The sequence below is a fragment of the Diplotaxodon limnothrissa genome, linkage group LG1 (assembly GCF_057381915.1).
Source record: "Diplotaxodon limnothrissa isolate DT_005_m linkage group LG1, D_limnothrissa_male_GT1.1, whole genome shotgun sequence".
Taxonomy (NCBI): Eukaryota; Metazoa; Chordata; class Actinopteri; order Cichliformes; family Cichlidae; genus Diplotaxodon; species Diplotaxodon limnothrissa.
Window position 1 is genome coordinate 12289050 of NC_140596.1, and position 16645 is coordinate 12305694.

Sequence of the window (16645 nt, forward strand, 5' to 3'; positions counted from 1 at the left end):
TCTTAATCTCACCGAGGATTATCTGGTCAGGCAGAGGTCAAATTTATCGAGAGAACTCACAAGTTAAACTTCTCATCCCAGACTGGATTGAGGTTTCCAAAGATGGTCTTCGTCCTGCGTTTGGTCTTGCCCACCTGGACGGTTACATAAGGGTCGCTGGAGCCCGTTTTATCCTTGGCCTGTAAACCCTGCGCACTCATAACTGGAGACAGGAGATAACTGGAAATCAGTGCTGGGTCATTTAAGTACTACAAGCTGTAAATATGACATCGTTTTGAATGTTTGACTTCTCTGGCATAAATAGTACTGCTTCAATATGCCCTCTAAAGCAGCATTGTATTTAGCATGGTGTGTTTCTAAAACAATTTTTTAAGTTATCACTCAAATTAAGCATATTTAATATGTCATTCTTTTAGGCGCTGAGAACCTGCTTCAGAGTGTGCCCGAGAAGCTGCACGTTTCTCACATCCCAACTAAAGAAATTGCTTGTTTTGCCACACTCAGCTTGCAATAGCCAATGCAACAAAGCAGCTCTCTGGCTCCTTGACAACAACCATTATTCATTGTTTTTTGTATGTGTTGTCTATGGATTATCCCTTCCTACATCTAGGCTATATGAGGTTTCCACCTCTGTGTTTATGCCCACTGCTGGGTTTCAGAGAAAACTCATTGATTCTGAATCTTACTTCCACACACAGAGGAAGGTGCAGAGGAGAGACAGTAGTATTTCACCGTGCCATGAAAGGGAAAAAGGACACTGCAGCATTAAATATGCATAAGTGACAGTCTAAATAATTCAGGGTACATATATATCCTTCAGCTCAATGCTGACATGAGCTGGTAGGCAGGATAGAAGAGGTTTGGGGAGTCACAGCCTGCATGCTTGCTTTGGGGGTACTCAGAATTCAGGGCATCTTGTAGTAAAGAAGAGGTCTGAGAAACTGACATATGCTTAAAGGGTCACATGTATGCTTAAGATAAAGCATTTGTTAAAATTACCCAATGGCAAGTAAACCCACTGCCCTCACACCTTTTTATATAAGAATTCAATCCCAGACATGACATGCTGCTGCTATAAAACATTTTTTACATCATAAGCAGCGTTTTAAATTCGCCACTCGCCGTGTTACTTCTGTATATTTCACAAACAATAACAAATGGACCGCAAATCCCTCTGATGAAAGATTGCCATAAAAGAGTGTCACTACCCTCATCTGAACACTTCTAATATCTTAGCTCTGTCTGTGAAAGCCAGCTTTTTATTTCTTGCTACTTCCCTCTGTTAAACAGAATAAACCAGAGGCAAATTAGGTGTTTCGCAGAATTTTATCCCACAACAAAATCTGTTTATAAAACTTAAATTCTATTGAATCCTGTCTGTAAATCCCATGCGGCTGTCTGGGTTTAAATTTTCTCAAGTATACACAAAAACTAATTTAAACCTAGTCTGCATTTCTGTTTTTTATGCACACTCCTGTTTAACAGTAAACATGAGAAATTACTCTGAGAATTGTTACATTTCATGAGAATTTGATGATCTCAGAAACCAATTAATTGTTGTGAAGCTCTTCAACAGAGAAATAAGATTCCCATGCTGCATGCTTGACTAACACTGTAGCATAAAATGCTGTGTTTTTAGTATGAGGAACCGATACTGAACAGAGGAGTCTGGTTGCATATCTGCTTCATAAGAAACATCATCTCAAAACAACATTGCTATGAAATAATATAAAAAATATAGATAAAGAAGGATAACTTGTTTGAAAGAGGGTGCTTCAGACTTTCAAATGTAAAATTAGTTTATGGGTGACAAAGGTTCAAATTTACTGTGCACATTCAACAAACACAGAACACCCCATGCTCACTGTCTGTGCTGCACAGTTAATCCCAGTCTGTTTTTATCTAATGACTGATAGAGTAAATAAATAAAAACATATTGCTTACATTCTAAAATGGAGTATTCAATAATTCCCCCAGAAAATCAACTGAGGTAACCATGGGTCTTTGTCACGTCTCTTTCACTCTTATTTTTTCTCCTTTTCTGCTCTCCCAGTCCTCTGCCTGTTTTTCCCTACATCTCCATTTGTCACCTCACCTTCTCTGTTGCTATTTCTCTCTGCTGTATTGACACTGTGAGAAATGCAAGATGGGCAATAAATGAGCTGGACCTGGCACAGTGGCCTCAGAGATGGATCGCTGTCCGCGGCCACATTACAAATATAACTTTCTGACCTTCTTTCAGAAGCCAGTTAACATACATGGGAGAAATGTTTAATCCCAGAAATTAGATGCATGTCCCAGATTCACTCTGCAAAACGATATAAACCATAACATGGTCATCTAGAACTACCTTCAGAGAAGATAAATATTTTAACAGCAGATCTTTATATTTCATGCCTATGGCTTTATTGATTTTATTTTTTTATGTGTGTGCGTGTTGCAGGACAGACCATATAAACAACAGAACACAGCTGAGGTTTTACAATCAGAGGCAAAGACACCCATAATTAAATATGAACAAAAAAAATGTTTAGTTCAGCTGGTTAGTTTTGTTTAACAAAAGAAACAAAAAACAGGAAGTTAGGTAAGAAAAAATATAACTAGATCATATTACGTTTGCATTTAGGGCACCAAAAGGGAGAAACTGTTCCGTCTGACACACCTAACTACTATGTAACCTGTGGAACTGATAATCCACCCGCGAGCCCAGATCCTCCATCCCCTACACCTTACCCCATCACCTCAGCAGAATAAATGTTTTTCATCTGAATATGTAGTACAATGCTGTCAAATGGCACTCCGAGGCAAGACGTTTTTGACTGGCATATCTGAGAAAGCTTGAGGTGCTGCTTTTGAGGGTCTCATTTTCAAAGTATATTCTGCAAAGTTGTGTCAGTATAGCTGTAAAAGCGATTACCATGGTCGTGAAAAAGACATAAAGCTCTCTTTCAGTTGCAGAAATTACTGTTCAACTGTAATAATAAGTCATTATAGCCTCTTTATTACAACATCTCTGATGCTTTGTACTTAATGCGCCATCATTTAACATTTGGGAAGCATCATGGCAAACCTGATAACTTTTTCTTGTTTTTATCAGCACTAGATACAAAAATCAAGCATTATCAAAAATACATAGCTTCCTTCCGTGTTACACAAATCAATTAGACAGTGGATGATTGCAAGAATTCTTTCACAGTCATCTAGAAGATGACCGGAAAAATTATTTATTATATTATCTCCAGTAATAACTCTCATGGTATTAAAAGCAAATTATCTCTCCTCAAACTACTAGATCAATTTCTTTCTCTTTCTCACACATTTATTCATCTACAATTTCTCTGCAGATGAATAAATATGTGTTTCTGCTTGTGGTCTGGTGTCAGAGAGATTATTAATGAGATGAAACTCGTTAATATAACATTGCTTGTCATTTGACAAGGCCTCTGACAGTTTTTTTGAATTGCTTTTTGAGTCAAGGGTCACTCATAGCAGATATTACTGACTGAGAAGCAATTATCAGTCATCTGCTAACTGATGACTAATGTGTAAATGAGAGAGAAATAAAAAAAAAATCCATATCATTGCTGGTATGCTATGACCCATTTTTGACATTTTCGTGGACGATGAACTTTCTGGTATAATGAGAAATTGGGCTAACCTGTTATGCTGATTTTGGCTGACCACTTAGAGGTCCCTTCCAACACAGCCTGCTTGGCTGTTTTCAGATGGCTGCTGAAGTCCTCTTTGGAGATATGGAACATCTCCTGGATCACTTCAAATACTTCAGGGCAGTTCTTCTCCCTTATCTTCATGCGTTCCTTCATAGCCATGATGATATTCTGGGTTTTATCTTCTGCCCCATGCTTGGAGCTCTTCTCCACTGCCCCTAAAAAAAAAAACTAAGTAGTTTGCATACTCTATGTATAAATATTGAGCACTAGGCTTGCTACAGTCACACTACGGAAAACAATGGTTGGAGTCTGTGGCATGGGCAGTCGGTCGCCATCTGCAAAGCCGTTTTGGTACGTCAAAATGTTAGAATGGTAATACGATACAGTCGGTCTGCCCTCAGTTTGCAATTGAATTGGGTCAAGTTAGCAATTATATGCTATCTGCTTATGATAAGATGGCAATTAACTGCAGTAAATGAGCAAAAATTGCAATTTTTTTTGCCATCTACAGCCACAAAGTTGAGCCAAATCCCTTACTGCAAAGACCCATGTCACGGACGAGTTTCATTCATTGGCTCAGATTGATTGCAATGTGTTGGCAATATATCAGTGTTTAGAAATTAGACTGCAATTATTTACATTCAGTCTGAGCCCACTTGTTGGGAGACAGGCTACCTCCCACAAGACAACTTGCGCAATCACACTGCAAAAGTGATTGATAGCTGGTCGCACAGCAACTTGCAATCAATTGCTGAATATGAAAAAACTCAATGCAATTTCTGGGCAACCATCAGTTTTTCTCTAGTTGCAAAGACGCTGCTGTCCTATTTTTACTCTAGTGTGACCGAGCCATTAGCATCTTCTCTAAAATCAGCACCTCTAAGTGTGCATGAAGAGTAAAGTTTGCACATTTGATTCTGAGCATTTATGGCAAAGCCAAATCAGTAATTTATGTAATAATGATGGAGTGTGTGTGCGTGCGTGTGCACGTGTGTGTGTATTATTTTTATGTGTCTGCAGGACAAAAGAGGAAGTTGTACCGGTTAATTTTCTATATCTGATCCCAGTATCACACTGCATATCAGCAGCGCATTCATGTGCAGATGAATGTGATAAAGATGAATCACGGTTTGAACTATAAAACACTGTTATGCTAGTATGAACGTGTTATAAAACATTGAGTTTTGTAACAGGCAGGGTGTCGCTAATCCACTTAGAGTGAGTGAGGATTGCCGTGCGGATCATCCTGGAGCTTCCATGTCGCATTGTTCAAATTAGTCTACACGGTCACAACAGGGCTGTTGCTGATTGAAAAACCTGACTGGAGATCGTAATGAGTGCCAGTGACTGACAGAGCACTGTAAATGTGCCATGTAGCTATGAGTACAAGGACATATGTAACATGCATTTAACAAACCATTTTAACACCATTCACTAATACTTTAGGCTCTCAGCTTACTGGTGATATTTAGAAAACTGGGGAGAGAAAATAATTACACCAAAAATAATGTGTGCACTGACCAGATTTTCAGAAGAAATATGTTTCCGGCTGCTGCACACTGTAGTAATTAATCTACTCCTTGTTTATTAGCCAAAAAACATTTGAATCATGTTAATTATGAATGATAAATCAACAAACACCCATGAGCAAGCATACTAAAAATGCCAAGATATGTTGCATTAATGAATTATTGAATGTAAAATATAAAGCAGCTTAGTGTCAGTATATAAATGAAGGTACTTCCTTACTTTGTAAACAATCTGCATTGAGCAGGTCCTGGCACTTCTCATGGCATTTAACCCCACACTCAGAGCAGCGCATCCCCTGCCGGGCGATGCCCCACAGCAGACCCTCACACTCATGGCAGTAGGTGGGTGCAGTTGCTGTCCACACCTCGAAATTATGGGGTGTTGTGGATGAAATTGGGTAGATCAGTGCCTGCAAGGTTTTCTTGAAGACATGTAGTTTCTGAAAGAAAGAACAAAAGAAAGAAAGAAGGGGAATTTTTAAAAATATGAGAAATAATAAAGGTATAAAGACAATGACGGAAAAGATGCGGGGGCTGAGTGGATCGAAAGAGATGCTGCTGCTGTTGTTAAACTCTCGTGGCACTATAGGCCTGAGAAAATGAGATTTCATAACAACTTCAAAAGTTAATAAAAACAAGTTTGTACTCAAATTGCTTTTCAAGTGTTCCCTACAACTTTAGATCAGTACTAAAGGAAGAGTAATACTTTTGCAACTGCTGTGGGAACGCAACCGTCTGAAATTAGAAAAACGTCTGAGTAAACTAAGGTGCATTCAAGGCTGGGTGAAATTTACAACACGTGTCTGCGTTAATCTTGGCAATTACATAACTTGACTAAAAAGCACTCTCATTTGGTACTGCAGCAATTTTTTTGTTTCTTTTTTCTTGGACAAAGTTCCTTCCCTTTGTCAGCTATAATAAATCAGTCTTAGATCTCATTAAGCTTAAATTAACAGCATCCTTAGCCCACAGGCCTTGTTTCCATTGAGTTTTCTCCTGGCTAAAGTGTTTCTAAACCAAATACTAAATTCTACAAGACACCTGCCTGGACTGATTGGTGTGTAACAGAAGCCTCTTCAAATCGAATGCTTTACTGCAGCAGCCTTGCTATGCACAAGGACTAGAAAACTAGCAAGGCCTTGCCAATTTTTGAAGGCAGAATCAATGAATGCTGTAAATAAGGTTCTTAAAAGTGAGCATTATCCAGATTGAGAGGGAGAGAGAGAGAGAGACAGAGAAAGAGAGGGAACGAGAGAGAGAGAAAGAGTATGAGATGTATTGCAGTTAAATAAATCTTCAAGAGGTACTTGTTCACCACCTCTACTGCGCTCCACTCCTCACCCCTTCTTCTCCACCCCTCCCACTGCTGTCAGCCTCCAGTGTGTTGACAATGTGCTTTAACACCTGAATGGTAGCTCTGCACTTTACCGAGACTGCTGCACTGCCTGCTGACACACATTCAGCCGGAAACACACACACACACACACACACTTGCTGAGATGATTAAATGACACCAGATGACAGGACAACACGGTTATCTAACATTGTGAAACTTTGCTGATACAACACAGAGGCTGCTGAACCCTGGAGGACCTCTAATGAAACATAGTTGGAGACAGAGAGATTTCCCTTTTAATCTGAGGATGATGAGATGAAGCAGATGTCTGAGATTTATCCACGACCTACGCACAGCCTCCACTATGGCCACACCCAGAAGGCTGCTCTTCGCTAAATTTAATACTGAACTGCCTAATACTGGCAGAGCCCGCAGGATATGAGTGAATCAAAATTTCTTTCAGAGACATCTCACTAACGGTTTTTCTCAGTGAACCCACTTAGCTGGCAAATAATTGATTTATTTTTCTAATTTAACCACAGAGCAAATGCTTTGAGTCGCAGTGAAAATGTGCAAAACTCAGTTTGTCTGTTTCTTTGGCCATTACACAAGTAATATTTTATTACTGGTTCCACTATCACTCTCTGTTCCTTCCTCTGCCACACATCACACAGTGCAGCAGATGTGAGCAGAGTGTTGCATGTGTGAGTCCCAAGTGTTAAACTGTGAGGTAACCCTGGTGATTTTGTGCAAGACTCTACTGGATTGATTGGCAGCCTGTGTCTGTGCCTGAGAGCAACATGACAGAGAGGAATCTAATCTCAGCTCCTCCTTTCACCCCTCCTTTTCAATTTCACCACCTATTGTCCTTGTCAACCACTTCATTGACACAGCCATCCTGCTCATGCTGTTTCAGCCTTCTACATCGCTAATCTCTTGCACTAACCAGTCTATTGTCTCCCCTCTGACAAGGCTTTTTATTTTTTTTAAGCGCAAATACATTTTAGACAATTGCAAGCATTTTGAAGTTTATCTTGGGCAAGATTTGAAAAACTGCATAAAATCATTTGGATCAAAATCACAAGCAAGCATTTTAAAATCAATAGAGCATATTTTGCTGCTAACGACCTCCCGGATTATATCTGAACTGACTTAAGCAACACATCACATCTCATTTCCAGGTACTCTTTGAAACGTGTCAGATCGTAGCTTCCTTCCTCCTTTGTAAAAGTCCCTGCCTTGTCTCAGCAGGTAAGCATGGCCTCACTTTATGTTGACAGTCACCGTTAAAAGGCTTGAGTGCTGCGATCACATGCAGCTCAGAACAGTGAGCGGACACGCAGGCAGTTAGCCGGCCCACACATAATGTTTCTTTCTGCTCTAAAAAGCAGATGCATGGGAAACACGACACAGAAAGAGACAGCATAGGGAGATAGGGAAGTCTATATGTTCTTAAAATAAAATGAGTCACAAAAAATTGCAGTTTGTTCACCACGGCTGCCTGCGCAGTGACATCACAGCCCCAGGGTCAAAATGACAAATCCCTTTTTGCCCTGATCTTCTCTCATTCTCTCTTAATTCCTGTCAATTTCTCACCCTTCCTTTACTAGTCCATTCTCCTCACTTAAATAGCATATGGTTGTTTACTGAGTGCTCTCAGAGTTTTCACAGGGAAGCACTCTCCTGGACTTAATGCAGCAGATAAAACTCTGACATCTGCTCGTCCTACTTTCTAAGACCACACAATCTACAGCTCTGCTCAGAAGTCAGCTCCCCCTGACCAATATTAAGACCAGTTTGCTCCTAATCAGCATACAGCTCTTCGAACCCCTAAAGTCTTCACACCACAGCACAAAGTTATTCAAGAATCAGCTCTCTGTACACCAATTAGGATGCTGCATCATTCACATCATTTCTCCTTCATCTAGGTCATGAGTTGTTCATCCCTAAAGCTCCTTTAAAACGATCCATGGTTATTAGTAAGCAATCAAGACCCCTGTCACCATAGGGAAACTGGCCATGTGGACCAAGAGGAACAAGTCAAGCGTGTGAAACTTATGAGCGACACAAGCATGTGCACAATCAGTGTGCACGAACTGAGAGCTGCATTTAGGACCTTTTGAAAAGATTAAATCTTTGAGCAATATGTATACAGAGCGCATTTGAATCCAGTAATCTTGTAGGCTTAGGGAGATCAATGGATGTGAAATTGTCTGCTTGTTTGTCTTGCTGAGAAGCTGCTTTCTCCTGCTGTTTGCCTCCTGTTACGCTGTCTTCCCTCTGGGAGGGAAGAATTGCAATCCATTAATGCAGAGAGAGCTTTAGAGGTCACAAAAGTGTCTCACACCATCAACTGAGACATTTTGCCCTTTCTTTAGATCTCAGTCATCCTCAATATGCAGTGCTCATTATTAATAGTCAAAATAAAATAGTAGGACCACTGCTTAATTTCTGAACTTGGCCACATAGTAGCTGGTCACAAAGACCAATTCTTTAAACTAAAGCTGTCTATTTGTAGACAGACAGACCAGCACGCAGACAGATCACAGTATGCTATATCTACATGTAAGAAGTAAAGTGGCCTAGTAATGTAATCCTCACATTTTGGAACTCCGTGTTCCTGCCAACATGACCCAGCACCCTGAAGTACAATGGCTGCAGCACACAGCACAGCTCTAAAAGTTTCTAAGCATTTCAGTACCAGACTTTCGAAATACAGCCCCCCCAAAATAGTCATGAGGTGGATCTAGCACCCTTTGTCCCTGTAAAGCCTTCCATGTTCCATTAATAGTACATAATAGCCACACATCGCAATAACCACATAATGACTTCCATGTACTCACCAGTTCCTCGTTATTCAGGGTGGACCTGTTCACCAGAGCAAACGAGATGCCTGCCTTTCGAGCAGTTAGGGTCTGATGGAAGAAGAGGACAATAAAAAAGAGATGAATTCACCAACCCATTTTACCTATCCGGACTTTTATGCTGTATTTTGGGGGGATTTAGACACAGCTTTAAACTATGTGTTAAGGAGTAGAAATATTTAATTAAATGTAGAACAGATTGACTACCACACGCAGATTTACTTTAGTAGTTTAATTGAACATTTGAAAGAATTTTTTTAAACAGAGAATATTACTTTAGCACAGGGGGAAAAGAAAGCAAGCTTACCAAAGCCTGTAATATCCAAGAGATCATGAATAAAGAATGAAAGAAAAAATGAGAGAAACTGAATTAGACAAAGAGTAGGAGGGGGAACACTGAAAGCATAAACAGCAGAGGAATTGAATTTCTAATCCACAGTGAGAGCATAGGTGCTTCAACTGCCATGCAGGACTGCTGCTTAGGGCACAGAGCTCTAGAAAGATTCAACTATTTATCAAGAGAGATTAAACAGCGGTTGCATGATTCTTTATCCATTCATGCACTAGAAGTAACTAAACTGCAGTCATGCTTGACATTTATATTCAGTTTTCTGTTGGATGAAGCTTTGATCATATTTTCTGCTGTCTGCTCTGCACATTAGTTTGACACAAACAGAGAAACACATGGCACACACATACACACACACACACACACACACACACACACACACACACACACACACACACACACACACTCACGTATGAGCTGTACTGCACAACACCGACTCACACTCAGGCACACGCACGCACACATCTGCCCAGACAGTCACAAACTTATGTGAACAAAAACCAATACACACCCACACAAGGCACTCTCACAAACACTGACATGTAACACACATACATTCACACTAATACACACATTTACTTAAATTAGCTGTCATAGTAATATCCACTGAGTTTGGGTGAGCAGAGACTGATAAACATTTATCCCATACTGAGGAAAATTACATAACAGAGGAATGCAGACATGGACAGCTGACAATATTGGATCAGTCTTTACCACGACCCTCTTGTCTGCACAGCCCAGCTATGGTAAAGATCCATGGAAGCCATGGAGAATGTAGGAAGGAACGTGACCTCTACATGAACCGTGAGTGTTGATGTAAGTTTATCAACATGCACCAGCACTGGTGAGGTTGCTGCGGGCAATACAAAAGGACCCTGTGACCAGATGTTGTCTATTCAGCTACAATATAGCATTCAGTGCTTTGTGAATCAATCTTCAACTTTTGATATTGTTGTTGGGTTTTTTGTTTTTTTTTTGCATCCCGCCATAATGTGGGGGAACTTTGCTGTCCGTTCCAATCAAACGCTGTTGCTGCCCTGAAGCAATCGCACAGCAAATGGGGGACATCGACAAAGGAGAGGCAATGAAAGGGGACCAATTAGTTTGCTGACTACTGACTTCATCCCATGTGTAAAAGGCTTGCTCAGTGTCACTTTTACATGATTTAAAAGCCTCACACAGTTAAATCAGAAGTCAATGAAGTCTCTCGGATATATTTTTGGGCTGAGTTGTCAACATTTCAAGTTAAATACAATTTTTCAACACCTGCCGAGCAACAGAAAAAGCAAGAAAAATGGAGAACATCGGCGAGGCTGAAATCTGACAACTCACTGAAAAATATTACCCATAGCTGTTATGGGTCTTTGTAGGAATGGCAAATATACACCAAAATTCAGAAGAAAATTTAAAAAACGACAACCCATACTTACCAAGACATTGTTGGTTATTAATTTCATGAGAGATATGGACAAATACAGCATCAACTCATGTTGTTCACCGTGATATAAACATTCATCAGCATCTATGTGCATGACATCAAATTGCATTATCATTTACACAAAACTCATTTTGTAATATTTCAAAATAAAACCAATCAAGGAAGGGCATTCGACTTAACGAGTATACCAAGCAGTTTGTTTAAAGATCTGATTTGTGTTAATATTTGTTTGGCTTTGGCTAAAAAACATGAAGAGGACACAAAAACACATACAAGACAGACATAGTGTGCAGTACATAGTGGACAAACAATTATAGACACACATGAATACTACTGGCATCACAACAGACTGTTGTCTTTCAGACAGACTAACCATGTGGCACAGTGCTAAAGTGGACTTGTTTGCAACATGCCGCTCTGCGGGATATCTTATGACACATTATGTTGCAATAAAAGCAAATGGCGGAGCATCATAGTGATGCAATGTCTTAAACACTCTCTCAAGGCTAATTAATTAAGCGACAGCGTTATGGCTAAGGTTAGATTTTAAATACCCACAAGGCACTGCTCTAACAGAATAGCCAGAGATTTAGGTGTTTGCTTTTATTACCCATCACCTTTTTATTGGCTTAATTTTGCCACAGTGAATGTCTAAGTGACACCTAAATTTATTTCGAATAAAATGTCTGTATAGTCGGCTCATTTTTAATTACAACAATCATAAGCTATAAGAACTTAAAATGCAAACCTGACACAGTCAGATTTTAATGACAAATTCTTGGAGGTTGTTATATACAGGATAGTACAGGACAATGATGAGAAACAAACAGTGCCACTTTGAAACACTGTAACAGTATTTTTGTCTACTACAGGGGACCCCCTGCTCATACTTACACTGAGAATGATTCCACTACCGTGTTAAAACATGGGGTCACTTAGATAGATTTGACATAAATCACACATAACCTTGTTGAGGCAGATGACTCACCAGGTCTCGGACAAGAGGCACTGTCCTCTTGCGACGTAAATCTGGCATGCTGTCAATACCATAAAGAATACTGCCAGCCCTGGAGAAGCAGACAGATTTAAGGTGTATTAATATCATAATAATGCCATGCTGTGGGAGACATTACTACAGGGAAAGGGGGGCCTTGATTTACACAACTGTCAAACCCCATGGATCATGCCTCCTTCTGAACCTGTCTTACCCCCTTCCACTTTGCTTGCTGTGAACAAACACTAGTAATAGAAATAATCCCTCTAACCCCCTGCTGTACCCATAACCTCCACTTCTTCCATGTTATCTATTTTTTTCTAAGACATACCAGGGGTGATGGCTATTACTGACACATATTATACTTGTTATTATTTATATTATATACAATTAATACATGTTGAGTCTGAAACTCAACTTGTACTCAATAAAACTCAAATTTTGAGGGCCCAGTGCAGAAAAAAAATTATGCAAATTTTCTCTGCACCTCAAAAAACATGAACTTTAATATCAATTTGTGTCATGTTTAAACACTTCAGCTCCAGTTATCTGGCTCTCTCTATTTTTCAATTCCCTTGTGCTCACTACTTCCCCACATGTCTTACTCCAATCCCACGAGGCTCTCAGTGGCATCACCTCAACTGTCACTCAAAGACTCCACAATGACCTCAACCTAACATCGAGGCCCCAATGCCTCCATACAGATAAAGCTCCTCAAGCTTCTCTGTCAGCCCTCTCGACGACATCAGTGATTTGACCCTGAAGATACACAGCATGACAAACTGCACAGTCCTTTTCCTCATCCAGGAGACCTGAGCTTCCCCTCTCTTAATGCTTGGTGTATCCTGCTGTTACACTGCATTGTCTACACTGTCATGATATGCAGTGGGGTAAACTGAGGCTACGTTTGACAGTTTATCACATATATCTAAACAGTTGGGTTCATACGCTTGCATGGACACTCGCATTACTTAACAGGAAGTTAATCAAATACGTGACATATATAAATAGTGTGAAGTCATCCTCCTTCTAGCAATCCTGACAGGCCTGTAGGTTTATCTAAATGAAAATTCATTTTCATGGTCACAATGAAAAAAAAATGCATGTATGGACTGAGGAGTCAAATCTAATTTAAAAAACATGTTTAAAAAGGCTTTGATACTACATAATGTTGTTTCCACTGGAAGTTGCGCTTGTATCACCATCTTTGGTGTTGTTGAATATTCCTATAGATTTCATTCAGGATTCATTGAGTGGCATGTTTGCCTTTTAATGGCTGCATTATCCCCCTATGGTATTTGACCAAATAGCAAGCGTGGTAGTTTAATTGGGGCTGTATGCCAGCAAAGCAGCATGCCTGTAGCCTTTCAGCTACAGGTGAGTGAGCATGAGGGTACAAACAGCACAGCAGTTCCAATTTGAGTAATTGTGAACCAATCAGATCAGTACGTGAGCTACCACTCACCCCCCGGTCTGCAAGCCGAGCACTTTGGGATCCAAAAGACTGCGAGGCTTCAGAGAGAAGAAACACATAGTGTAAAACAAGAACTACAAAGAAGAAAGCACTCAAACACGCACAAGGAAAATGGGAGACAATTTAGATAGAAGAAATAAACACTATAATAACAAGAACGTGGGAAAATAGGTACAATAGGAGGGCAATTCAGGACAAGATAAATGATAGGAGCAGAATAATACCGCACAGGGAGAAGAGAGGAAAGCACCACAGGCAAAAGACAAAATAATTCCACATCAGTGTAGTTTGTGAGTTTTGCCGCTCTCTGCGCTTTAGGCCACATTTGCCTATTGTGTAATGCTCCCTTCTCACTGACCAAATGTGAAATTTGAAACATGTATAATTTTCTAAAAAAAAAAAAGGAATAAAGGGAAAACCAACATAAGGGCACATGCTGCAATTATCTATCACACCTACAAATATCACTTTGATCACACACACACATTATAAACTCCACATTCACAAAAACACACATGCACATGCACAGTAATCACAAGTGTCCAATTATCTGATGATAAACAGTGGCTTAAAACCTGAGTATCCAAAGCACTGGTGTCTGAAAGAAGAAAATGACAAGAACATGAAGTTTTAGAAAGGATCAACTCACTAGAATAGTAAACACTTATTTAGGACATTGATCTATTATTACTGCCAGATTACACAATTCTGTTTTGCCAAACAATTTATGTCAAAATGAAGAGAGAGTTAACACTTTAAAGAGAATTGCTAAGAACAGAAAAAGACAGTAGAACCAGCATAAAAAAGAGGGTTCCTAGCTAAGGGCTAATAGATGAAGATTATTTCTTGGACACAGAGTAAATAGACGCAGTTTGAAAGAAAAATGGCTGTGATCTAAGAGAGATAAGATAAGATAAGATAGAACTTTATTAATCCCTCGGGTGGGTTCCTCTGGGAAATTCGACTTCCAAAAAGCACAGCAACGACCGAAGTTACAGTTACAGAATTGTTATATATATATATATATATATATATATATATATATATATATATATATATATATATATAGAACAAGAAGGCATCGGTGGGCAAGGGACGAAAACAGGGCGTTGTTGGAATGCTACTACGCAAGTAACCCCGGCGGAAGGGGCTACATGAATAGGATGAGGGACCTATGGATTCTTCGATACCCAACATCCACAATGACGGCGAAACAACTAGTAGCTCAGTGTTCCAACATTCGAAAGAAGGGACTGCTCTCACAGCTAGAGATTGACGAGGTACAACACAAATGCTACGGCAAGGAGGAGTCAGGACGCCAGGTCAGGGGGGAGATATCATCACCCCCACCCGAGATTGGGTACATAGCCCCAAGTGTGATAGGAGAAGGATCGTTGAGTGCGAGAGGAACTGACCTGAAAAATAGGATCATGGCCAAGCTTGAAACCTGGATCCCCCGTAGCCGGTTACCAAGATTACGTGAAGTACCCTCAGAAGGTCTGCTAGATGATGTTAATGCAGCACTACGGGTAATACCTACAACCACGATTACCGACACTAACAAGCTGATCTACAATACGGCAGCAGTGATCAGTGAGATGCTTGGCTACAAGTTGAACAGCCACAAGGGGCAGTACCCTCCATGGAGAAGGAGGCTAGAGGGCAAGATCAAAGTAGCACGGAGAGAGGTTAGCCAACTAACGGAGTTGCAGAAAGGTGCGACGAATAAGGTGCCTAAGAAATACAGCAAGCTGTCCATACCTGAGGCCTTGGAAACTGCCAAGCAAAGACTCACAGCCTTGGCCAGCCGCTTGAGGAGGTACACCAGAGAGATAGAAGGCAGGAGAATAAACCAGCTGTTCTCCACAGAACCAGCAAAGGTGTACTCTCAGTGGCAAGGGAACAATAAGAGAACAGCACCACCAAGGCTGGAGACGGAGCAATACTGGAAGAGCATATGGGAGAAGGATGCAACCCATAACGGCAATGCTCAGTGGCTAGAGGATCTGAGGGCAGACCACAGCGACCTCCCTGAACAGGGTCCAGTAACCATCACAGTGGCAGATATCCAAGAAAGGGTCTCCAGTATGAAGAGTTGGACAGCACCAGGGCCCGACATGGTTCACACCTACTGGCTGAAGAAGCTAACTGCACTCCACGAGCGTCTGGCAGCACAAATGAACCAGCTGCTAGTTAACGAGAGACACCCGGAATGGCTAACTGAAGGCCGGACGGTCCTGATCCCCAAGGACCCCAAGAAGGGACCGGTCCCCTCCAACTACCGACCAATAACCTGCCTCAGTACTACATGGAAGCTCCTGTCAGGCATCATATCGGCTAAGATGAACAGGCACATGGGTCAATACATGAGCGGGACACAGAAAGGAATTGGCAAGAATACCAGAGGCGCAAAACACCAGCTACTGGTAGACAGAACAATCAGCCGAGACTGCAAGACCAGACTGACCAACCTGTGCACTGCCTGGATTGATTACAAGAAGGCCTATGACTCAATGCCCCACAGCTGGATACTGGAATGCCTAGAATTGTACAAGATCAATGGGACCCTAAGAGCCTTCATCAGGAACTCAATGGGGATGTGGCGTACAACACTAGAGGCCAACTCCAAGCCCATAGCACAAGTCACCATCAAGTGCGGGATCTACCAAGGAGATGCTCTGTCCCCACTGCTGTTCTGCATAGGCCTGAACCCCCTCAGTGAGATCATTAACAAGACTGGCTACGGATACCGACTACGGAACGGAGCAGTTGTCAGCCACCTCCTGTACATGGATGACATCAAGCTGTATGCCAAGAGTGAACGAGACATCGATTCACTGATCCACACTACCAGGCTATACAGCAATGACATTGGAATGTCGTTCGGACTGGAGAAGTGTAGTCGGATGGTAACAAAGAGAGGGAAGGTAGTCAGAACTGAGGGGATTGAACTACCAGAAGGCAACATTGCAGACATAGAGGACAGTTAC

The 16645-nt window shown here is 41.0% G+C and overlaps 1 protein-coding gene across 4 annotated transcripts in view; it reads right to left on the reverse strand.

The window, feature by feature from the left end:
• unc13c (unc-13 homolog C (C. elegans)) overlaps positions 1-16645 on the reverse strand; it is a 102359-nt gene that overhangs the window by 69781 nt on the left and 15933 nt on the right. For 2 of the 4 annotated variants that reach the window (XM_085352833.1, XM_085352825.1), the window contains exons 2-9: positions 14231-14253; positions 13647-13693; positions 12176-12254; positions 9708-9713; positions 9380-9451; positions 5421-5640; positions 3659-3886; positions 61-202 (exon numbers count right to left, since the gene is read on the reverse strand). In XM_085352833.1, the coding sequence (XP_085208959.1) occupies positions 61-202; positions 3659-3886; positions 5421-5640; positions 9380-9451; positions 9708-9713; positions 12176-12254; positions 13647-13693; positions 14231-14253 (817 nt within the window). The remainder of the gene's footprint in view (positions 1-60; positions 203-3658; positions 3887-5420; positions 5641-9379; positions 9452-9707; positions 9714-12175; positions 12255-13646; positions 13694-14230; positions 14254-16645) is intronic. The other 2 variants (XM_085352841.1, XM_085352817.1) reach the window with 1 other exon arrangement.